The sequence below is a fragment of the Microtus oregoni genome, unplaced genomic scaffold, assembly GCF_018167655.1.
Source record: "Microtus oregoni isolate MIOR12 unplaced genomic scaffold, Mior012 000074F_ref0000038, whole genome shotgun sequence".
NCBI lineage: Eukaryota > Metazoa > Chordata > Mammalia > Rodentia > Cricetidae > Microtus > Microtus oregoni.
Window position 1 is genome coordinate 1119775 of NW_024544004.1, and position 26256 is coordinate 1146030.

The 26256-nt window shown below is 38.6% G+C and overlaps 1 protein-coding gene across 1 annotated transcript in view; it reads left to right on the forward strand.

Moving 5' to 3' along the window:
• The first annotated feature begins 746 nt into the window (after positions 1-746).
• The window catches only part of LOC121441307 (cyclin-dependent kinase-like 5), a 93476-nt gene continuing 67966 nt past the window's right edge, over positions 747-26256 (forward strand). Inside the window, exons 1-7 of the mRNA XM_041642443.1 lie at positions 747-860; positions 1633-1678; positions 12644-12780; positions 17874-17994; positions 19944-20003; positions 22418-22508; positions 25113-25302. Of these exons, the coding sequence (XP_041498377.1) occupies positions 747-860; positions 1633-1678; positions 12644-12780; positions 17874-17994; positions 19944-20003; positions 22418-22508; positions 25113-25302 (759 nt within the window). The remainder of the gene's footprint in view (positions 861-1632; positions 1679-12643; positions 12781-17873; positions 17995-19943; positions 20004-22417; positions 22509-25112; positions 25303-26256) is intronic.

Sequence of the window (26256 nt, forward strand, 5' to 3'; positions counted from 1 at the left end):
TGGCGGAACAAAAACTAATGCAAATCAAGTATTTAAATACATGAAAACCATTGTAGAAATGGGCTTTTAGTAAATACGAAGCCACTGAATATGTAAATAAGTTGACATAATAGCCTGTATGCATGTAGCTATGCTAGGCTTAACAGCCAAAACCTGTTCTTAGTTTTATTCAGCCAAGTAACAAGAAAGCCAGGATCTAGAACTTCATATTAATGTAAAAGTTTAAGGTACCAGTAATTTAAAGGAGTTCTGGCATAAGAATAGATAGGTCAATAGCCTACACCAGACAAGAAAGCTCTGAAAGTAACTTCAGAATTTGTAAGGATGCTAAGATACAACAGTTACAAATCATCACTAAAGGGAACTGGGAAAATTGATTCAACATTTAGAAATTATATCAAATCTGAAGTTGCTCACTTCCACATTTACTAAAGTAAATTATAATTGGTTAAAGATTTAAGGGATGAAATCATTAAAATATCAAAATGCATAAATATGAATGAATAACCATGATGTTCAAGTCCAGACTTGTGGCACAAAGATGATGAACATAAATTACAAAGGCCAGTTAAATCAGAATTGATCTTGTATTATACTCTACAGTATAATAACCTTCAGTTTGGCAACAAGTTTTCATCCATGCATCAGTAGAAACAAACAAACAACAAATAAATAGCCCTGGTAGAGTTCATTTTATGTAGCAGGTAATAGGAAATTTCTCTAGTCAGGGCCAGCACGATGGCCTAATGGATAAAGATCCTTGTTGTCAAACTGAACAACCTGAGTTTGGTCCTCGGTACCTCCATGATGAGAATAGAGAACCAGGCCTCATCAGTTGTCTGATCTGTACATGTGTTGTGGTATGCATCCCCGACTCCCAATAGATAACCAAATGTAATTAAAAATTTTAAAAACCTTACCTGCTGTTAACATTGAATTAGAAATATATTCGTTTAAGTAATAATAAACTGTTTTGGCACTGACTGTGAGCTGGATATTAAACATTGCTCAAGGGAACTAACTGTGAAAGTGGTATGTGTGATTGGGAGTATGTCTTAGGAGCCTTCAGCATTTGTGGCCTTTGAGCCATCTGTATCACTATAGCCAGAGCATTTGCTCTGGAAGTGAAGATGCCCCTATCGGAGGATGTTCATTGATAGACTGTCTAAATAACCATCTATTACAAATGGAGCTTTAAACGGTTATTTACCAACAGGTATGCACGTTACTTAGGCAATATGAAGTGACATGCACAGTATATAACAAAGCGTACACTATTATGATTCCAAGTTGAGAAAAAGAATTCTGAAAGGAATATACCAAACTGTTATATGAATAGTTCTGGATGTCTTCTTTGTTTTTATTTCTTTTACAACCTGTACTTTTGAAGACATTAACAGTTCAGATTTATGTTTCCTGCATATCATGGGAGTGTCTGTTCTTTACCTCTTATCACTGCCCTTTTTTCTCTGTCCTTGACAATGTCTGCAGGGTGATAAGAGAGGATTTTGAAACAAAGAAATGGTGGATGGAGATGGTGATCTTTGTCTTTGCCCTGCTGTCCCCAGATAATTGGGATCCCCAGTTGGGACTAGGGAATGATTCTTACCTCTGCTTCTTTTTCCTTTCCAGGAAACACATGAAATTGTGGCAATCAAGAAATTTAAGGACAGTGAAGGTAAGTATGCAATTTTACTTCTGTAATATTTTTGTAAATATAAAGTGCGACAGGGAGGGTTTAGTTGGTTAGACCCTAGCCTTGTGATTTTAATATCATAATCTCAGGAGTGAGCGTAACTTATTTATCAGCATGCTTTACTTTGAAATATACGATATTAGAACATCTATTTTAATTTACACTCAGGGGTGGACATTTTGCTCCAAAGGCTAGACAGACATCTTCTTAACCACGTGTTTGCCTGTAATCTATGTAGATTCCAATGGAACGCTGAGTAAAAGCAAATGCATCTGGAGTGAGTGCTGAAAAAGATTCAGCATGTGGTCACTATGTTCTCCAACTCCTAGGCACAGCAAGAAATACAAGGATAAGTGGGAGGTGGTATAGAGATGAGAACATTTTATGTTTAGGGCCATGGATTGAGAGACTAAAAGCTTTTCAATAAGAAATACCACATTTGGGGGCCTTGAACACAATTCTAGACTGTTTCAAATGGAGCTTTAAAATTCTCTGCTGGGAAAGAAAGTTTCAAATAAAATACTTTACTAGTGCATTAGTTTAGAAACCTTAGCTCCTAACTCTTACCCAGACAAAGAAAGGCTGGTAATGAAAGTCCACATGGCTTTTGAGGAGGTTTAGGCAGCAGTTCTTCCCAATTTTTAGTACAGAGACCCCAGTAAAAATACTTTTTAAACCCTAGCCCCGTTTCCATATACATATAATGAAGCAAAACTCTCACAGAAATCTTGTGTTAATGACATTCTCTGTTTTCTGTTTTCCCTGGTTTATGGAAAATCTTGAGAAAAAAGTGCATTGTGACATTAAGTTGCAACCTACCATATGAAAAACAGATAAAAAGTACCAGCATCAGCCTCTATCTAATGCAAAACCTGAAGATGAACAACATAGTCTGGCTTCCTTGGTGTACACTGACTAAGCACTTTAAACACATGCTTCTATATTTATGGAGAGTCGCATCACCCTCACCCCAGATACTTAGAAAGCATGAAATAACAAAGAGGGCTTGCTCACAAAAGCCTCCTAGGAGAGCTTCCACAGCATTATGGTTAGAATTGGACTATGATGTTTTACTGATGTGGAGCGCATGCATATTACCCAGGCCCATGAGTAGCCGTTGTGAGGGCAGTCTTAAAGGAAGGTACTGAGAAGCTTTGAACTATGTGCCTGGGATCTAATGGAAGCAGCTGCCCATGTCGGACCCACTGTGAGACCATTGGAAATAGGCTCGTTGAGCAGTGACTTTAGACTAATGACAGGTGCAGAGACAAATGCTGATCTAAAAAGGGTGACTGTAGCAGAAGATCCAAGCACCACCCTTGCGTGTGTGTGGAGACTTCTGACTCTGTATTCGCCTTTAAGGTTGCATTGGCAAGCTGAAAAAAGAGAAAGTGTCAGCAGACTTTCAAAAACAATTTTTTTTGGTCATAGTGTCTCATGTAGACCTAAGCTTGCATACTGTCTTCTATGTATGTCTTTACCCTGTTCCTCTAGCAAGAATACTGCCTTACTTAATATGTACAAACTTAATATGGTACAGGTCGGCTGACCAACTTTTTGGAGTCTGAGTTATACGTAAATAGTTTCATATAGATAAGATTGTCTTTTGAGCGCCTTTGTAAACTATTAAAATTCAAAATTTCTTTTATTCTCTAAATTCCAACCAGGTCTATTATAATAAAAAATGAGCGTTTGGATAATATTGTTCTCATTGTCCCGTAGCCCTCAACCATTCTTTTTATTAGTTATTATGAAAATTTGTATTATAAGTATTCTAAATTATTCTAAAGCAAACATTTCCAAATCTTTGAGAAAATAAATGAAGTAATTCCATAAAAGCAATGTTAAACTTTAGTTGAAATGGGACCCGTCCTTGGTCTGACTACCATTCACATGAATGTTTCTAAATATTCTCTAGCTGATGATATACAGGGAGTATGTTTAAGAATATGTGCCACCCTCTGGTTGCTTTGAAGATTATAATAATGTCTTACTGTCCTGTTAAGATGATATGGATCCAAAAATTTGTGTATATTTTTGAAATATTTTATTTTTAAATTTAATTTAAATAGACATTTAATTTCATTAATTTACTAATAAATTAAATAAAAATTTATTTAATTTCAAATTTAAGTTAAAAATAAAGTATATTATTATTTTATTTTAAAACATATTTTCAAGTAGACCACTTTTTGTGCAAAAGATCTTTATTGTCCCAGAATAACTGATTGCTATTTAAAATAAGACCCAAATATTTTATCATAAATAAAAGGCTGAAATTATGAAAATAAGTTTGCTTTATAGTAAATACAATTTTAACCATAATAGCAGCTGCATGCTAGTTTTTAATATCTTAGGAGAATTGAATATTGTCTTTTAAGCAGGAAAGTCAGTTTTTAGAGTAAAATTGCGTTCTAGCTCAAAATGTAGCAAAAAGGCTTTGTCAGTTTTCACCCATCTAATATGTCTGTCTTCATGTTTCAGTTTTTAAAATTGTTTTAGGATTATTTTTACTTTGTATCTATGAGAGCTTTGTTGGCATGTATGAATGTATACTCCGTATGTGTCCAGTGCCCATGGAGGTAGGAACAGGACATTGGATCCCCTAGAACTGGAGTTATGGGGAGTTGTGAACCACCATGTGGGTGCTGGGAATCAAACTAGGGTCCTTCAAGGACAGTAAATATCTCTGAGCCATCTCTCCATCCCGCACACGTGCGCGTGTGCGCACACGCGCGCGCACACACACACTTTGTCAAATCTTAGAGGCAAGCACCTTTACCAACCCTGAGGCATCTCACTGGCCTTGGGTCATCATTCTTATATGAATATATAAACCCAAGTTTATTGAGCAATCCAGGCATACCAATTTAAACTAGATGGTTTTGGAATAGCAATAATAAAAAATACTGTCTATTAAAATGTAAGGAGAACATGTAATCAGAATTTATTTTTTTACTTATATTTTGACCTTTCTTTTAACTCTTTGGACTGTGACCTTTCTTTGATGAATGAAACATTCTCCTTACTTATCACGTGGCCTCCGTACGTGGCTAACTCCAGTGAGCTGTGCGGCCATCCACGTTTAATTGCGGGGCAGGGTGGGGTGGTGTTAAGTCATTTCTCTTCTTTCATATCAAATATGATTGCTGGCATTTTCTTTTTTGTTGCTTGTTTCCTATAGATAATTTTTTTTCTTGAAATGAGCATATTTATTTCTTTAATTATTAGGAACTGTTTAGGTAATCAACTAGTCTTCCCTCTAGTTGATTCCATTCTCATTTTTAGAGACTCGAAAACTTTACACTGTTCTCTCATTTTGTTTGATGCTATAAAAAAAAGAATTCATGAATTCTAAAATTCAAGAACCCAATTTCCGCATATAAGGGGTCTTGAACCAAAATTTCCAGTATTTATTATATAAAGAATGTGATGAAATGAGCTGTACACCCTAGCTACTCTTGGTACTATCACACTTCCTTTTACTGCCCAAACCAGATCTCTTTCAAACCTCAAGGATTCTTGTAAGATTTGGCTACATTTCTGCACCTTTTGTGATTTCATAATTTTTCTCTGTTCTTCACTTTGTCCTTCATCTCTAAAGCTGGAAGGGTCTTTATCTTTTTTTGGTACATAAAACAGTAACATCACCATTCAAACCTCTGTGGCCACATTGATTGTCCTGCTGCTGCTATCCTGTCTTCAATCAGAGCAACCAGAATCAAACATGGTACCCCTATGGTTTTGTTCACGGATGGATTGACTTTTCTTTTTTATTCTATCTGTTTAAAGGTCTGTTTTGGGGGCCTCTTTGGCTATACAAAGATGTCAGGTTTATGATTTCATAAAGTAGGTTACAGCTATTCCTGGATTTCTTTTCCAAACCCACGGTTCTTTAAAAATAGGGTTACAATAGAGTTTCTGCTGATCTTTAGATTTTTCTTTTCATCGCTGACTTATCTTTGAATTTCTTTTGCTCCTGTGAGCTTTCTTCTTAAAAAACTGCTATCTTTTATTTTAGTGACTCTCTTGATTTTTAGGTGTGTTAACTTGACTCAATGGTAAGCCTACAGAACTAGGTCAAATTTTTGTTTGTTCTTACTTGGAATCTTTTTTGTTCATGTCACTTTGTCCTTACTAGGTTGGATTGTATACTTACTGCACATAACTTTTCCATAGTTGCTCTTGACTTTGACAACCCCCTCCAATGGTAAATGTTTTTGTTTTGTTTGAGACAGGATATTGCTATGTAGTCCAGGATAGCCTGAAATTAAATTTTCATTTTTTTGTTCGTTCATTCATTCATTCATTCAGTCAGTCAGTCAGTCTTGCTTGCTTGCTCTCCCCTCCTCCCTCTATCTTCCTTATCCCTGCCGTTTTCCTCTTCTCTATATTTTGAAAAAGGACCTTGCTCTGTAGTCAAGGCTGACCTAGAACTCACTGTTTTGCCAAAGGTGCCTTTCAACTTGTAGCAGTCCTCCTGCCTCAGCCTTCTGAGTTCTGGGATTCCAGATGTGAACCACTTTGCTTGGCTTTCTTTGGTAGTGCCTAATGGTGAGATTGGTTAGTATTTCCTATAAACAGGTATAGAAACATTGACTTTTAGAACTTGGAGAAGCCTTTAGAATAAACCACTGTGACCACAGTCCCAGTTTTATAGGTCAAGAGCTGGCGTGTGTTTCTGAAGCCCCAGGAGCTGCACTTACTGTTTTTCCCAGCATACTATGTTCTTTGGCTACGTGGCCTTAGCAGCCAAATAACCGGGTCGGAGAACAATGGCTAGGTGTCGACCTAGATGCCATGAGTCACTCTCCAAAGTTCACTGAGATTTCCATACCACCTAAGTCCCGATGTTCAATGCAGGACGTGAGGTTGAATGTGACCCTAGTCTGTGCATCCTGAGAAAGTTACCGATCCTTTTTTTTTTTTTAGCGCTCAGTTCTTTACTTATGAACTGGAGAAAAGAGCATACATAGCACATAAGGATTATCTTAGCTAGTGATTTGGGAACGGGAGGGTGGAAGATGTTTATTTTCATGGATTGTGCTATGATTTGTAATGCTTGGCTACTTTCTGCTTGTTTTTGAAGAAGGCCAAATGTTGGTAGAGTGTCCATTGCCTTTCTCCGTCCTCTCATCCCACAATTTTCACTATCAAGTATAAGGCAGGCTAGAAACCTTAAAAGTACTCACAGAAACAAAATTATAGGACATTCCAGATAATGATGAGTGCATAGTTTGCTTGCACTTTGAGAATTAATAACTCCATTTCCTGCCTGTTCCCAGTCATTACTGTATTAATGCTCAGGTACTTACTGATGGCTGCCATAAAGGAGCCTCATTTCCTTAAAAGGCAGCTCAAATGAGGTTACTTTTGCGCAGTATGCCCTGTGTGATATTCTCATGTGCCTCCCCACCCCAATCTCTCTCTCTCTTTCTCTCTCTGTGTGTCTCTGTGTATCTCTCTCTCTCTCTCTCTCTCTCTCTCTCTGTGTGTGTGTGTGTGTATTAGGTATTGGGAATTGAACTAAGGGCTTGCACTTGCTCAGAAAGCACTCTTTTTTTTTATTTTTTTTTATTTAATTAAAAATTTCCGCCTCCTTCCCTCCTCCCATTTCCCTCCTGCTCCCCCCCATCCCCCTTCCCCTCACTCTCCAGTCCAAAGATCAGTTGGGGTTCCCTGCCCTGTGGGAAGTCCAAGGTCCTCCCCCCTCCATCCAGGACTAGGAAGGTGAGCATCCAAACAGATTAGGCCCCCACAAAGCCAGTACATGCAGTAGGATCAAAACCCAGTGCCATTGTCCTTGGCTTCTCAGTCAGCTCTCATTGTCAGCCACGTTCAGGGAGTCCGGTTTGATCACATGCTCCATCATCCAGCTGGTCTTGGTGAGTTCCCATTATATCAGCCCCACCATCTCAGTGGGTGGGCGCACCCTTCATGGTCCTGACTTCCTTGCTCATGTTCTCCTTCCTTCTGCTCCTCATTTGGACCTTAGGAGCTCGGTCCAGTGCTCCAATGTGGGTCTCTGTCTCTATCTCCATCCATCGCCAGATGAAGTTTCTACGGTGATACGCAAGATATTCATCAGTATGGCTATAGGATAGGGCCATTTCAGGCTCCCTCTCCTCAGCTGCCCAAGGATCTAGCTGGGGACATCTCCATGGACACCTGAGAACACCTCTAGAGTCAAGTCTCTCACTGACCCTAAAATGGCTCCCTTAATTACGATATATACTTCCCTACTCCCATATCCACCCTGCCTCCATCCCAACCATCCCATTCCCCCAAGCTCTCCCCATCCTCCCCTTCTCACTTTTTTCTCCCCATTTCCCCTTACCCCCACCCCATCTTCACCCCCAAGTTTCCAATTTTTGCCTGGCAATCTTGTCTCCTTCCAATATCAGGAGGATAACTTTATGTTTTTCTTTGGGATCACCTTCTTATTTAGCTTCTCTAGGATCTCATATTATAGGCTCTGTGTCCTTTATTTATGGCTAGAATCTACTTATGAGTGAGTACATATCATATTCATCTTTTTGGGTCTGGGTTACCTCACTCAGTATAGTGTTTTCTGTTTCTATCCATTTGCATGCAAAATTCAAGATGTCATTTTTTTTTTTACCGCTGAGTAGTACTCTAATGTATACATATTCCACACTTTCTTTATCCATTCTTCCGTTGAGGGGCATCTAGGTTGTTTCCAGCTTCTGGTTATTACAAATAATACTGCTATGAACATAGTTGAACAAATGCTTTTGTAGTATGATAAAGCATCTCTTGGGTATATTCCCAAGAGTGGTATTGCTGGATCCTGGGGTAGGTTGATCGCAAATTTCCTGAGAAACCGCCACACTGATTTCCAAAGTGGTTGCACAAGTTTGCATTCCCACCAGCAATGGATGAGTGTTCCCCTTCCTCCACATCCTCTCCAGCAAAGGCTATCATTGATGTTTTTTGATTCTAGCCATTCTGACAGGTATAAGATGATATCTCAAAGTTGTTTTGATTTGCATTTCCCTGATCGCTAAGGAGGTTGAGCATGACCTTAAGTGTCTTTTGGCCATTCGAACTTAAGAAAGCACTCTTACCACCAAGCTATATCCCAGCCCCTCTTTTTAACTATTTTATTTATTTATTTATTTATTTATTTATTTATTTACTTTTACTTTTTATTTAGAGACAGGGTCTCAGGAAGTTGCCCAGGCTGGCCTTGAACTTGGAAACTTCCTGCTTTAGCCTTCCAAGTAGCCAGGATTATAAATTGGTGCCACTGGGCCTGGTTTATTGTGTGCTGCTGCTTCTTGAAAAATGAACCTCTTTCTCTTTCTCTCTTTATAAACATCCAGAATATAACCTTTATCTTTTTATAACTCCACTTAAGTGGAGCAAGTATAAATGAATGATACATTTATCAATTACCAAAATTCAGTGAGTTTTAGGTTTAAAAAGACTTTGTCTGGAGACATGGCTCAGCTGTTAAAGGCTAGGCTCACAACCAAAAATAATCATAAAGACTTTAATGGAAAAAAACATAAATTATTAGATTGATTTACTGATGAAAAGTTTATAATCAGTATAAATACTGTATATACAGTTTATAATCAGAAATACTTTAATGAAAAAATCACAAAGTATTAGATTTATTTGCTGATGAAAATGTAAGTGCCTTGGCCATAATTGCATACAGCATAAATTGCTTAAAAGGCAGAAGCTAAATCTAGATCTCCATAATTCTCTTCCAGTGTTCCTTCTATCATCGCTCATTTAATGTGGACATTCCAAAGTCATTTTATCTATTAGCACAAGGAAACTTCCCCAGCTTGATAATAGTGCGCAGCACCCTCTTTTTGCTTGCATTTGATTAGGGAAGAAACACCAGCTGTATTTCCTTAGCAACTTTGTACTCGGCTCCAGTATAGCTTGTTGATCTTCTTAAGGATTTTGTGTATAGACGTACACACTGTTGACCCTAAGTACTATTAGTTTTCTGGATTCGCCAGTTTTCATATTCTAGAAAAAAAAAATCAGGGTCAGAGATGAGTAAGGGAAAATAAATTCTGTCTTCCACAGTACCTCACAAGCAGCCCTTTCAAAATCCTCCAAAGAAAAGCCGAAAGCACTCTACTCAAGATTGAGTGGACAATTGTTGGCCATCTCTTCCCTACTTCCCACATCTGAAGTTCGGGAGAGCTAGGCATATATGCTCAAAGATCTCCTCACAGAGCTAGCTTGAGCATTTACGCTAGGAAGTTCTCATTGTTCACAGCTCCGCAAAGTTGAATGTATATTGGACAGAAGAGCTTTATCAGTAAGCAAATGGTAGCATGTTGAGCAGTCTCAGTCCCAAAACGTTAAATGTGAAATGTATTCAGATTTACAACTCATTGATGCTTGACTGGTGCTGTAAGTGGGAAATGGCATACTTAAACTCATATGATATGTTGCAGTCAAACATAAGCACACTGAAAACATGGTATAAAGTTGCATTCAGGATACAGGTATATAAAACATAAATGAATTCTGTATTTGCATTTGAGTCCAAATCCTAAGAAATCTTATTACACACACACCACGACACAGACACAGACATACACCACACACACACACACACACACACACACACACACACACCACGACACAGACACAGACATACACCACACATACACACATCAAAAATACCTAAAATTTGAAATACTTCTTGGTCATAAGCATTCCAGGTCAGGGATAGTCCACTTGTATCAACTGCTGTTGAGAGAAATAAGACACTCTTAAGAAAATTGGTGAACTTGTCTGTGAGAAGAAAGCCCTCCATAGTGATACAGAATGGTAGCCTGAGGAGTCATCTTACTTGAGGATCTGGGAAATTCTCTTGAGGAATGAAATTCTACTAAAAACCCTCAAAGAACCAGCACTGTCAAGAACCAGGGTAGAAGACTGAACATTCTGGGCCCAGAGAGCAGATGAAATGGCCGCATGCTAACAAAAGTTAGGACTGTTTGGGCAACTAAAAGACTAAGGCGAGGAGAACATGAAATTGGAGAGCCTGATTAAGTTTCTCGTGGAGGCTAGAGGCTGTCCCCAGGTCTCAGTGGCTGGGGCTACTGTAGTACTTAACAGTAATGAGGATCATGGACTTAGCCAACAGCTAGCCTTCGCTGCTTCCCAATTCGACAAGTTCCCAATTGCGTCTCTCCTACCCTTCCTGTTGTGTGTGATTCACTATCCAATTCTTCAGTCAGGATACTGCTCTGCCACTGTTGGCTTTCTCTAGTGCCACTGCTTCTTTCTGCCCAGGCGGCATCCGTGTCCCTTACTATCCTGCATTCCAGCAAGCTCCAACAGTTTCCTCACTTACATAACCAGGTCACAACGAAGTATTGGCTTCACGTTTCCTGATTGTCACAGGTTCACCAGTTCGACAAAGCCCTGTTTCTATTAGCCTCTTCTTAAAACACATTTTGGAAAAGGCCTGGGTAAGGGGCTGAACAGAAAATCAGCTGATAATCACTCTTCTTTCTGCACTTAGAATCTTTCCCTGTCTCCATCACAGCCCTCAGCCAGCTTTTCCCCTCTCTACTGCCTTGTGTACACAGTGTGTCTTCCTGAAAGCCATAGGTTTTCTTGTCCCTGTCCTGAAATTTCAGTTCCTTTCTCTTCAGACTTAAAGACATGCCTGAAATTGAGGTCCCCACAGCATAATCTCACAAATTTGGCTGCTGGCTCCTAACCAAAGCCTTGAGGCCAAATGCGGTTTTTTGAATTCATAATTTGGAAGTTTTAGAATGGAAATATGGCATGCTACATAACACCCTGTAATCAAGGCATATTTCTATAGCCTAGACTATGAATATTCATATTAAATGGATTAAACAAATACCATAAAGAGTCTCATATCAATTCCGTTTTACTTCTGAATGAATTTGTCACAAACATAGAAGAGGCTCAGTTTTCCATGTAGGGATTTGGGGATTATGAACCTGTATTCTTGAACATACATATTGAAAACACAATACTTAGAATATCCCAGTCACTTCTGAAGCTATCATAAGCATATATTTAAAGTGAAATATTAGCTCCCTGATTGCCTACCCATTAATCCATTACCACTAATGTGACTTCTGTCCTTCCTCCATGTCTGTGAAGGTTATCACAAGTGAAGTTGATGGTATGGAAGGGCAGATACTGGTACAGCATCAGTTCTCCATCCCAGAACAGCTACACCATCTGGGATGGACAGATGGACATGCCATGGGAAGGCAGCAGGAACCCACAACAGCTGCTGTTGAGAGAAATAAGACACTCTTAAGAATACCCTGTGATTTGGCCATGAACTGTGTCGTGAATGCCTGATGTACAACCTGTGCTCACTGAGGTGATTCACAAGCAGCCTAAAGAATAAAATACTCTTATAAGCTAAAACTTGAAGCCAGCCTTAAGATATCAACTGCTACATGTACTGGACACAGAGTCTCCTCTGTACACTGATAAGGTTGACTCTCATAACCATTTTAAACATTTTCTTCCCCAATACAGAATGTTTGGCCTAAAATAATGATAAATTTATGTGCCATGTCTATAAATCTCTGATTTGGTACAACAAAAAGAAAATGCGAGCAAAAAAAAAAATGGGTTTGAGCTGTTCAAGGAAGCCTTTTCTTTGTTGTTTTGGGCTTTTTTGGTACCACATAAACCAGGCTGGCCTGGAACTTACCATCCTCCAGCCTCAGCTTCCTAAGTGCTGGGAATACATGTGTGCACCAAAAGATCCAACTCAGTCTTTTCTTTAAGTTTCTTATTTTCCTTGTCTTGCCAAGAAAATGTGTTAATATTCTATCTGTGGACTTCTTTTTTTTTAATCTGTGGACTTTTTATATAGAAGATGTCAGTGCTCTTAAAATTCTTTGAATGGTAGCTTTGAAAGCTTTAATGTATTTGCCTGCATTCCAGAAAATGAAGAAGTCAAGGAAATGACTTTACGAGAGCTTAAAATGCTTCGCACTCTCAAGCAGGAAAACATCGTGGAGCTGAAGGAAGCCTTTCGCCGGAGAGGGAAGCTGTACCTGGTGTTTGAATATGTTGAGAAAGTAAGTCATGAGTTACCAATGTGCAGATTCACTTTGTCTTTTGTTTTTGACACTACTGAAGAAAGTAGGATAAATTAGTATGACCTATCTGTGTATTGATAATCTTAGGGTCTTAAAAATGAAACTATCTCCCACAGCCACTAGATGTTCTAAAGTAGATTTAGCGATTTTGTACAATGTAGAAGCATTCAGATGATCTTAAGTTTAAACAGCATAGTGGTGCAGCTTCTGAAGTTAGAATCTGTGTACAAGCGGTTTTCAGCTTAATTTTTTTTCAATTTAACATGAACAAAAAGCTCTGCAGGTGAAATAAGTGAGTGGACAGTTTGAAAAAGGATGGTAGAGGCACACGTCACATCAGGTCCATGCAAGCAGGAGCTGGATCCTGCGGTCAGACCTAGGATAATGGATGAGCAAAGCAGACGCAGTGTTTTGTGCACTGCCAGTAGCCTGGCTTTCTTGAGGGACTTGTAAAGGAAGGCCTAAGCTGCTCTAAAGATCACTAGTAATACTTTGTAAAGAAGGTTAACTCATGACTGAATGGTTTACTATTGTGACCTAAGGGCAAAAGGTTAGCTGTCTCCAAGTTTCTTAGAGAGCAACTGAACGAGGAGTTGGTTGGTTTCAACTGATTACAGTAGGAGAAACTGGAAACAGAGGAGCCTGTTAAAGGTTTGGCTGCTGTGTGGGAAGGCGGCTGATGAGCAGTTCATGGGCTGTTTCCTAACACTGGAGAGGCTGCCGTTTGCTAGTAGGTCAATTCCCTGGTGTTCATTGTGACATAAGTGACAAGAAAGCAATGTTTTCAGGAAGACCTGACCTGTTAATGTGACTTTGAGTTCATTCAGCATTTACAACGTATTTTTTGAAATAAGCCATAGAAACTAATTCTTATTAGCATCATTTAAAATATGCAAGACTATCATTTTATTTTAATATTTATTTTTATTGAAAAGTATTTTTCATATATGATCTGATCATGGTTTTTCCCTTCCCCAACTTCATCCAACTGCTCCCCACCTCCTGAACTACCCAACTCTATGCCCCTTCTTTTTTTTCTCTCTCTAGAAAAAAAAAACAGGCAAATGACAACAACAGAAATAGAATTCAAAAAAAGAAGAAATGTGCACACATACACAAAAACAAGATCCATAAAAACATAAAATTGGAAGTTGTAATATCTAAACAAGTGACTAGCAAGATAAAGAATGGCCAAACAAAAAGCAATATGAGACAAAAAGTCTACAAAAATATCATTGAGTTTGTTTTGTGTTGGCCATCTACTGCTGGGCATGGGGCCTACCATTAACTGTGGTTAATATCCCCAGCGAAGGCTCTGTCATTTTAAATCAGTTATTATATGTTATTTTCCCCAAATCTTTTTCTGTGTTAGTTTGGTATTTCTTTATGTAAATAAAACTAAAGATTTTTTTGTTTTAAGAAAAATATTGCTGTCCTAGGATAACAGAAAAACAGATTGTTTATTTTCTAGTTATCACAAATACTTGTTCAGTCTTCACCTTTCACTGCCCAATAATGAAATTTGACACATCTGGTATTTCAGTCTCACTTTTTTTATTTGTGTTATGTTCATGGTGGTGATTTACAATAAATAACAATTTAGTATATCAAATAGAGATATCTCTTCTGCATATCTGTTTTCTCTCTGGGAGAAGCAATTTGACATGCTTGAGCTCGCTCTGCTCCCAAGAGACAGTGCTGTGACCAATATTACAATCTTCTGACACTGAGGCTTGGCCTTCTTTCCTGCCCCTGTGATTCTTGGATGGAAGTTAACCTTTACACCTGCCCACCAGCGGCAGGACCTGGCAATCTACAGTGAGTCTGGGGAGCATAGAGAAAGATGCTCAAACAGGATAGGGAGTCCTTAGCTCAGACCCACAATTACAATGCCCTAAACAAAATGGGAATCTCTTTGTTCCTCAGAAATATATACAACGGGAGATAGCGCAGGACTGAAGGGCAAGCTCCGCTCCCTGGTCTTTAGTGTCAGCTGTCACATCCTATCAGCTAGTATAGAGTTTCATGGGTCACACTTGCTGCAAGGCAGAAAGGAAATGTACTCAGCATTCAGAGTATCTGAGTCTGTGGTTGAAAATTGTATTCCCTACGGAGTAAGGAAAAATGGCTGTGGAGAGTGATAGTATCTGCTGCTTAGGAAGCGTGAGTAAAACACCAACTGAGAGATAACCATCTTTTCTGTACTCTTCAGCTCTCCTATGCCTCCTTGTTCTTGGCATCTCCTGTGTATTTGTTAGTTGGAAAAAAGGCAATTCGCATAGAGATTTTTTTTTTAAGCTGCAAGCATTCTTTCGACATTTTTAACTGAAACCATAATTATACATTGAATCCTCTACAGAGGTAGGTTGAGGTGTTCTGCATATTGATCTTCTGATTAAAGTTCTGACTGGTCTTTGTTGCATACAGCATACCCATCAATGCATCTTTAAATGGAAGCAAGGGCACAAGACTAAAGAGCAATCTCCATGCAGAGGCTGTCAGTATTTATGATTATCAGCTGCCAGCACCTGTTCCTTACCCGTGCTTCTGCGTGTCTGTCACCATTGACTAGACAGTACCGCATTTTGTGGCTCTCTTTTGTTAGGTATTTCCAAACTATTATAAACATGATTTTCATATGTGCAGCAGCTCTCTTTTTAAAGAAACATTATTTCAATGGTTGATAATGATATTTAATGATGTTAAGATTGTTGAGAGCCTTCACAACTTTTATGTGGGTTTTATCTAGTAGTGTTTCTCATATTAGACAGAACTGAGCATTGTAAAACTGTTTGGGGCTAGAGTAAGAGCTCACTGGTAGAGCGCTTAGCTAGCAATGCAAAAATAAAACAAAATCAACAACAAACTCAATAATGTTAACACAAGTGGCTTGCATTTCAGTTGTTCTTTAAGATAGAAAATGGTACAGCACAAAACGTGGCTAGTGCAGCCTGCACATGCACTCAGCTCCCAGTGAGGACAGCCATGGTTCAGATGCATCTCAGCATGCAGTGAAGACAGCTGTGGTTCAGATGCATCTCAGCATCCAGTGAAGACAGCTGGGGTTCAGATGCATCTCAGCATGCAGTGAGGGCAGCTGTGGTTCAGATGCATCTCAGCATGCAGTGAGGGCAGCTGTGGTTCAGATGCATCTCAGCATCCAGTGAAGACAGCTGTGGTTCAGATGCATCTCAGCATCCAGTGAAGACAGCTGTGGTTCAGATGCATCTCAGCATCCAGTGAAGACAGCTGGGGTTCAGATGCATCTCAGCATGCAGTGAGGGCAGCTGTGGTTCAGATGCATCTCAGCATCCAATGAGAACAGCTGTGGTTCGATGCATTTCAGCGTGCAGTGAGGACAGCTGTGGTTCAGATGCATCTCAGCATGCGGTGAGGACGGCCGCGGTTCAGATGGCATGTGTGCAGCAGAAGTGCTTTGTGTAGATTCTTCAGTTGACATGTCGAATGTTAAAAAGACATGTTTTAATTTCATTTATGTTGCTGCGGCAGCATACCCTGAAAAGAAAGCAACTTAGAGAAGAAGGGTTTATTTTAGCTTACAGGTCCATGTTATAGTCTGCCAGTGGAGGGAACTCACAACACCCAGAGCTTGACGCAACTAGTCATATCATATCCACAAACATGATCAAAGAGAAATGAATGCATGCATGCATTCTAATGCATAGCTAAGTGCTCAGCTAGCTTTTCTGTACTTTTTCTACACTTCAGAGCTCCAAACCAAGGAACAGTGCACACACTTTCAAGCTGGGTCTTTCTACATCACTGAAGGCAGTTGTTGACAATCCCCCCACACCTGCTCATAGGTCAATCCCTCATTGACACCCCCTTTCCATTGTGCCAATTTGACAATCAAAACTTAATCGTTACAACATGTACAATAAAATTTCATAAAAGCAGTGCTTTTCTACTGCTTCATCAAGGACATCTTTAGCTAACTGCTTTTTTTTGTTTAATAGTTTAATAGCATTAATTTAATTTAATAGAATGTCCAGGGTCAGTTGAATTGAAAATTCCATTGTTTTCATTCCTATTAGTGTTCTAGCAATTTATCCATTGCTGCTGTGTACCATCAGTGTACATGCCAATAGTGAAAAAGGCAAACAGCTGAGCACTGTCATGAAGCTGATGTGATTTCCTGAGCCTGTGAGCAGCATCTGAGCCTCTGTGTATCCCAGGTTTCCCTTTGTAAGCTGTTTCTCTATGTGGGTACCTTCAAACAATAGGCTAAGGTGTGCTGTGAACCCTCTTGGTTGTGTTTTGCAGAAGAAACTGAGAATCTTTGGCTAATGTGGTAATACAATGGAGGCTAGCTAAGTTTAGGCTTAGCATTTCTGGCGTTTTTGGAAACAGGGTCTTATTATGTAATGTCTTCTAAGTGCTGGGGTGACAGACATGCACTGCAATATCTGATTTACCAGAAAATTTTGCATGAACTTTGTGCAAAATAGTCTCTGACATCAGATTGACAGTTTTGAATTGTCTGGGCTTTATGTGCTTCTTTAACGATATTTTTGTCTTTAAATTTTTTATTTCATTTATGTGGGGAGGAACCATGCCAAAATGCACATGTGCAGGCCAAAGGAAAATTTATTTTGTGGAGTTAGTTGTCACCTTCCATCTTTACGAGAGTTTCAGGATCAAATTTAGGTTGTCAGGTTTGCATCAGTTAAGCAGTGAGTGTCTTTATCTGCTGAGCAATCCCACTGGCCCTCAATGGTATTTTCTAGCCTGTTTCAATTTTTATACCAAATGTATAAGTCTAATCATTCTTCTCGTTCTTTCTCACCCTTCCCTCTTTCTTTCTCCCTCCCCACTCTCAGAATTGGAGGCAGCAGGAAGGATTTTTTAAAAAAAAATTTCTCTTAAAGGAGAACTTTTATTTAATGCACTATCCTGATCCACCACAAACTAAGTTGAATATTAACTACAAAACGAAAAATGCATGCTTTTTACATTGGATGAATCCTTATGTAAGGTGCTATAGATTATTTGTTACATAATTGATAGGTTTGCTTAATTTTGAAGCTAAATGACTCTGTATTTACTTTTAGAATATGCTTGAATTGCTGGAAGAAATGCCAAATGGAGTTCCACCTGAAAAAGTGAAAAGCTACATCTACCAACTAATTAAAGCTATTCACTGGTGCCACAAGAATGACATAGTCCATAGAGGTGAGTGTGGGACTCTTGACATGGAGACTACTAAATCAATTGGCTAGTTAAAGATGGACTGTTTTAAGACCATTTCTGTTTTGAAAGTAAACATATGAGAAGCCCTTTGCTCTATACCCACCAAAGGGCAGCGTACAGGTTTATTTTGGATATTGTGGTGCTATCTCTATTTGTATTACCAAGTCTGCTGTGACTGTAGCAATACTAATGAGTCGGCAGATGCAAAATTCGAAGCTTTTTCTGGGTGGAATCAAAGAGGCAGCTAGACAATTTCCATAGCCTTTCTGTCTTACAGGTAGACCAGGGCCTGTGAGCCAACTCAGATTATAAGTGGTCTTAAGTCACCGACCCGCCAGTACAGCTTTCTTTTCATTCCATCTTAGGCCAGGAATCTCTAGTACATATCTTTGCCTGCTGATTTCTGCTCCCTACTGGTGAAAAGTGCCCCTTGTCTATAGGTCTTGCATGGCCATGATTATACTTCTCTAAACTATATCACTTTTTCTTTAGCACGACAAAGTCAGTGGTTTCAGCAATAAGGGAAATTACTTGCTTTGTGTCATTTTGACTAATATTCGTTTTCTAATAATCTCACTTACACCCGGAAAGCTTATAGCAATGGACCCAGTTGGATCATAATAATGAAGCTAAAATGTTTATCAGAAAATGTTGGCATATCTACTTCTTTTCTTTGTATTATTGTTAATTATTATTATACTAAATTTATCTGTACAAATGGACAAGGATAATTACCTTTAAAATAGTCTTACTTTTAAGAGTAACTGAAGATTTCCAACTTCTACCATTTGACTCTCGTACTAGTTACCCTATTATCAAGACTGTATACATCATGGATGTATAGGTCAACTGGCCATCTAGTGTCTTAGGTAATGGTCGAAAACCAGCCTGTGATAACTTTCGGATATTAATGAGGAGCTGAGTTAAGTGTATTTCCATTATAGGACTGTGATTTGATTAAGTGATAGGAAGTATGACTCTGAGCCGGGGCTGTAAATGCTAGAGTGCTCCACTAGCCTTTCCAGGATCGGAAACCACAATCCCATGACTGGGAAATCTTTCAATTCCACTCCCTCTATAATCACCTTATTTTCATCTCTTCCACGTAATATAGATGGTAATTCAGTTGTAGCTGGGCATGGTGGTATATACCTGTATTCTCAGTGTTTGGGAGGATGGGGAATTCAATGCCATCTTTGACTACATAGGCGTTGGAGGCCAGTCTGAGATACATGAGATCCTATGTCAACAAATAGGATTGTATGGTGCCTCTCAGTGGAATACTTCAACTTCATTTTCTGACATCTCTGCTCCTCAACTCTTATCACATCTTTACATGATCTATTGGGGGAAACATGGCAGTCTTGACTGTTAGTTGTGAACCACATGAAAAAACAAAATAGGTATGAGAATATAGGAATTATGCAGAGAACCTTTTTACAGTTTTCCTCTAATAAACATTATACTGTTTAACTATTGGTGTATATGGTTTTTAAAATATCATGGAGATATAAACATTTTAGCTTCAATCTCCAAAAATTTGTATTGTTAGCATTTTATGAAGCAAAAGCAGTTCCTATAAGTATATTGGCCTAAGTTTAATCATTTTAAAAATCCTCACAGAATTCAGTAAGGTGTGTCCTCAACATGCTTTAGGCTCTGGGGTCAATCCTTAGCAGGGAAAGGGAGAGAGATAATTATGTTTTGAGTTTTTTTTCAGGATCTCCTTAGCAATTGTGGTCTGCGTGTCTCTTAAAAAGAAATCAAGCCTTTTTGTAGCAGCATAAAATGTCTTTTCTCTTCTTCACGCTGCACAGTTTTCTAGTCAAATCCTGCTTAGATGATTTTAAATAGACGCCATTACAGTACTGTGTCAATCAGCAAAAAATAGACCGTCTTTATTTACTGTTTTTTTAATCTTGGTATTCTAGATATAAAGCCAGAAAATCTCTTAATCAGCCACAATGATGTCCTGAAACTATGTGACTTCGGTAAGTTAAAAAGAAATTGAGCCCCAATATTGAGAGGATTAATTTAATGTGCTACATGGGTAGCGTTTGAAGGTATATTAAAAGTGATCTTATATTTTGATTTAAATTAGTAGAGGAACATTCTATTGTGTCATATGTTGAGAGTTGATGGCTGGTGTAGCTTTGCTTTCTCTTTGTTGTGTGGTATATTATCTGCAATTTTAACAAATTATGCAGTTATTTGTTTAATGGGAGTTAATTTGGAACAAATACTTGATTGTCATGTAGGAGTAATGTACCAAATGACGCAGTATCAAATGATGCCAGAATTAGAGTTTTCTGTAAACCATCAGTATAGATTCCTGGTTAGAGTAGAATAAAATGTTTTTGCATATTGATAGAAATTGTCCTACATTTAGTCATAACCACTAGATACATGCCCATATGTCTTCACACTTATGTATGATTTACATACAGTGGTTGTACCGGTAAGGTCAAAGCCATTTTGAGAACACATCTGTTTGTTCCTGTTAAATGTTTAATGAATGAAATGGGTAACTGGTGTACAATACTCTTATTTTTCAAATATACAGAAAGACTTCTAAAAATTATACTCCTAGTAAAATCTGTGTTGTTTTTCATGTGGATAATTCTATTTTAAATGCTGTTGAATATTTTAAATAATATAGAAAACTTAATAGTGTTTAGGTCATGGCTTGATAAAAATATCAGAAAGGAGCATTTACAAAAAGCAGCAGACAATTCAAATTTTTGAGTTTTCTTTACTACTCAACAGTTGATTTAAATACTTAAATTAATTTGTTCTGAAATAAGATTTCATGTATCTCAGGCTGACCTCAAACTCACTTTATAGCTAAGGATAGCCCTAAGTGTCTGATCCATCTGCCTCCACCTCTTGAGTGTTGGAATTATAATCATGTGCCACCACACCAAGTTTATGCAACGTTAGAGGTAGAACCCAGGGGTTCCTGCATGCTAGGCTACCAACTGAAAGTACTCTAAGCCCAGGGTCACATGCACTGATTTTAAGTCAAATGTTGCCATTTCAGTGGGAAATTTTCCTTTTACCTGGTCTACATTGTTAAAAAAAAATGGCAACTCTTTAAAATATTATTGGGAGCTGGAGAGATGGCTCAATGATTAAGAGCACTTATTGCTCTTGAAAAGGACCTGGGTTCAGTTCCCAGTACCCACAAAGTAGCTCAGAACTGCCTGTAACTCCAGTTCCAAGGGATCTGACTTCCCTCTTCTGGCCTCCACCGATTTCCAAGAATGTTGTCTCTGAGTTTCCCATCTGTAATTATGATTACCTCCCAAGATGTCAGCAGACTTATGTACTATGCCTACCCATGATTCTCCATTAAGGTTCAAAGTGACTGAAGATTTTTAAGCAGGTATAAATAGAAAAGAAATACCTGTGCTATGGTTAACAATAGGAAACGTGTACTATTTCTCTAGCATTGTACTTTAAAGAGTGGTCAGGAAGTTCCTTCTGGCAGCACTCCGTGTGGCATCCTATGTCCTGTGGGTCCCATCAAGGACTTCCTAATTAATTGTCTTACCTAGCAGAGAGGCAACTCCTTTATCTGGCTTGAAGAACCCCATTCAGGATTGCACATAGTTACTCAGCCAATGCTTCAGTAGGAAGAATTGACTAGCTGAAGTTACGGGCTTTGTCTTTTGTTGCTGTTGTTTCCTTTCTCTTTTTTTACTGTTTCACTTTAAGAAACACTAAGTTTTACCTCTCAAACTGACACAAACCTAAATTTTTACTCCAGTTTTAATGTTTTCCTAACCTTGGTGGTGAACCTCTCTTGCATTTGGTGGGTTAGATAGGTAATTGATTTACCCTCCTGCTTCATTTTTTGGTCCTAAACCTTTGGAAGGAGTGGGGACAAAAACAATGCTAGTGCCTAGAAGGTAATTAAGATGCCCTCACCGCTTCTACAGCATTAAGGGCGAAGGGTAATTTTCAACCTACTCGTTTCTATCAGTGCCAACTGTTAATTGTTTACTTAATGGCTGGAGCCGCGCAGCAACAGTAAATACACAGTATTATGTAGGTCTCACACAGCAGAATTAATGCTCATGTGACTTGGACTCCTGGCCCTAGTGAGCTCTCAATTTTAAATTGAAAATTTTAGGAGAGTCTATTTGGAAATCTGGCTCCACATTTTGACAAAAAAAAAATAGATTGGGTGAATCTGAAAACACAGCTCTCTTTAGCATAGAAGAAAGACTGAGTCTGTAGCAAATTCATCATGTGCTTTAACATAGGAACACTATTAACTATTTCAAATAAGGATGTTCTTAATAAAGTCTATTTAATGTTAGTCATTATACTCTCTTGGTTTTCCTTAAAAGTATTACTAGAGGTGAACGATTTTGTCAACAGGAAATTGCTATTCTTTCAGGTTTTGCTCGGAATCTCTCAGAGGGCAATAATGCGAATTATACCGAGTATGTGGCTACAAGGTGGTACCGGTCGCCAGAGCTATTACTCGGGTGAGTTACTTTTCTAATAGTGTGGCCTGTGCACACTTCTTGTTTCTTTGTCATTTGTATTGGGATCACTTATGGAAAATAAAAACTGGGGTTACTTAAATATATCAGTTGCATGTTCACTGCAGAAAAAGACCCCTAACGATGCCATGCTGCTGAGAAACAAGCTGCCTTGTCTTGATCTCAGTTCTGGGTTCCTGTGGCTTGAGTTCAGCCCAGTAGCCTCTCCTGGAGTCACTCCGATGGTAGCTAGTTGACTAGCAGATGGACTGGGAATATGTTGATGTAGAGTCCTTTGACTTGTGTCTGATAGACCTTTTGACTCTCTCTCTCTCTCTCTCTCTCTCTCTCTGTCTCTCTCTCTCTCTGTCTCTCTCCCCGTCTCTCCCTCCCTCTCTCCTCTCTCCCTCTCCCTCTCTCTCTCTCTCTCTCTCTCTCTCTCTCTCCCCCCCCGTGTCTCTCTCTCTCTCTCTCTCTCTCTCTCTCTCTCTCTCTCTCTCTCTCCTCTCTGAGACAAGGTTTCTCACTGGCGTGTACCTAGGCTAAGCAAGGTATCCCTCCGTAGCGAATGGACTCCAAAAAGCCAGTTCATGCACTAGGGATAAACCCTGGCCCCACTGTCAGTGACCACACAGACTGCCCAAGCCACACAACCATCATCCACATTCAGGGGGCCTAGTTGGGTTCTGTGCAGGTTACCCTGCTGCCAATCCACTCCTCATTTCTTTGAGACAGGATCTTTTGCTGAGCCTGGAGCTCATTCAGTTGGCTACCCTGGTTGGCCAGTGAGCCCCCAGGATCCTTTTGTCTCTGCTTCCCAGCGCTGGCATTACAAGTACCCACTGCCATACCCAGATGTTTCTGTGGGTACTAGAGATCAAAACTCATGTTCTCATGCTTATTAAGCAAGCACTTTACCCACTGAGCTATCTCCCCAGCTTCTTGGGCTAACTTTTGATCCTGGAGTTAAGATTGTTTTCCGTTGTATCCATCTGTGTTTCTCCTGGTATGTTTGTGCATCACTGGGCTTTATTATATTCCTTTGAGGAATTTGTGATTTGAATTTATAGGACACTATTTGCTAAGGAAGAGTAGGAAGCAGATCATTCTTAGAACCACAACCAAGAGCCCAACTGTGGCAGAAGAAGTCTTTAAAATGGGACTTTTGTCTATAAACTAGACCCATGTAGTCTTGTGGGGATAGCTTTATTATGAATTTTTAGAGGACATTTTTTTCTCTCGTGGCACCCATTGGGAAGTTGAGGTTATATTCGTAGATGTTCATAGTTGCTAAAAGCAGATGCACACAGCACAGCCAACTTCAGCACAGTGGAATCGATCGTCAGGTTCTAGTTTAAGTACCATACTATTTGTGTAAAGATTTCATTGAAATCCGTCGGTATTTGGTTTTATATTGAGTCTACATGTTTATACATTCCGAGGACTTTGTCCTTGATATCCAAAATAGTTTCAGCTGCATAAAGTATTCAAATTAGATGATAGGATTAAAATAGCTTGTCATGAGTGTGAGATTTTTTTTTCCATAGGTTTTTCAATCTAGTACCATATGACAGGTTTTCTTTATCTCAAATAGTAGTTTTAAAATCGGTATGCTTAATTGCCCAGAAAGCTACCAAAATTGTTTAAATGAGCTTTCCTCGTGGTTTTATATCTGGGGGGAGGGGACAAAATGAGATAAATGAAACACTGAGTTATTGTTGCAGTAACTTGTATTAACCTAAATGTATTCTGTATGCTAAAAATGCTTTAGTTTAATTTTTTATATTAGCTTTATGGCATTCTAGAATTTCATTTGAGATTATTTTTCATATATTTTATTTTGGCTTTCCCTTTTTAAAGCTTGGATTCTCTATGTTTGAAACTGTGTATAAGTTTTGTTTAAACTGTCGTAAATAATTTTATTTTAGATTTTAGGTACCAAGCTATAAGCTATATGGGGAACCTTAAATTTTCATTTATGGCCTCCATTTGTAGCAAATTCTCTTCATCAAGCTCTCTAGTGATTTAGGTCCTAAAAGAGAGCTACAAACCCTTAAGCCCATTAAAACATTATTTGCTAGAAGTAGTTATCAGAATGCCTTGTATAAAATAGTTATATCTAAATAACTCATCTTAGCTGTTAGAAATTATGATTCTAAGCAATCAGAAGCTAAATAACATTCAGTATTTGTTTAAGGTACATAAGGCAATGGTACATTTTACCAGACTAAAGCTTAAAGTAGTAATTATTTGAAAATATATTTCTTGGGAATATTTCATTGCCTAAGTGAGGTGTTCTTATTCAATATGTACATTAGTTTATTAAAGCCATTCGTGTTCAAGATATATCTAGATTTCAAATAAGTAAATCCTAACTCCATTGTGCTTAAACTGATTTCTTTTAGAGTGTGGGTTATGGACTTGTAGTCTAAATTTTTATGTAGATGCTCTAATTTCTTATTTCCAGTCTCACTTTTGCTAGTGGCCCTTTTAAATTCCTTAAGTACATGCATGTCTTAAATCATGAATTTGGTCTAAATTAAGTTGGGAATTATTAAACATTTTGTGTCTTCAGTTGTTAAGATTGTCTCTTCTTTTGCTTTTCAGAGCTCCCTACGGCAAGTCCGTAGACATGTGGTCAGTGGGCTGTATTCTTGGGGAGCTTAGTGATGGACAGCCCTTATTTCCTGGAGAAAGTGAAATTGACCAACTCTTTACTATTCAGAAGGTGCTAGGACCACTTCCATCTGAGCAGATGAAGCTCTTCTACAGTAATCCTCGTTTCCATGGGCTCCGGGTAAGAGGCTTTGCTAAAATCCGAAATGGAATCATTCTGCCAGTATTTAACGTGCTGTTCACTGCACAATAGAATGCTAAGCTTCCCATTGCACACTCTCCCTATCCCATCGCTGTGTTTTTAATTCTCACTGTGATATTTTATTTCTGAATCTTATATAGTATTTGTGAAATTAAAAATAGCCACAGTTGGAAAGCAAGAGCTGCTAATGTCTTTTTTCTAATCTGTAAAGTTTGATTTTTCAGTATCTTTTTAGCATGTACGTTATTTTATTCCAAACTTTTATCTTACACTATCTCTTTATTCAGATTATTAAGCATCTCTGAAAGACAACCGTATGCTGCTGTCGACTTAGGTGAATATATTTGTGGTGTCTTGCAGATGGCCATGGGTGCTTGCGTTCTACAGATTTAGAGGTTCTGCTTCACAGATTTTTCTTGTACACTAACAGTGGAACATCAGATCCCTGTAGAAGTCAGAGCCTTGGGCATGTTTTCCTAGGCTTGATGCATTTGTCTGCTGAGACTATAATAAAAAATATTTTCAAAACCATGAACTTTATCCAAATGAGGAACATGTAACTGCCAGCGGTACCTTATCAGAATGATAAGGGTTTTCTATACTGCTCTTTACTTCCATCTACCCCCAATGCAGCTTTTTAAGTGTTTAAGGAGCCCTTTAAGCCAATGTGCTAATTTGTAGTCTTTGCAGAAACTACTAAACAAGTTCATCATTCCTTGTTTTATTTTCCAGTGCAAATTTATAAATCTCAAACCATTCTATTATTTGTTTTAATATTTTTTTATTCTTTGAAAATGTTGTATAGTCACACAATGTATTTCAATCATGTCCCTCCAACTCACCTCTCTCTAAACTTCATGTCTTCCATGGTTTTTGTCCTTGTTGTTATTGATAACCCCGAGTCTACTTAGCGCTTCCCGTGTATGTATGAGT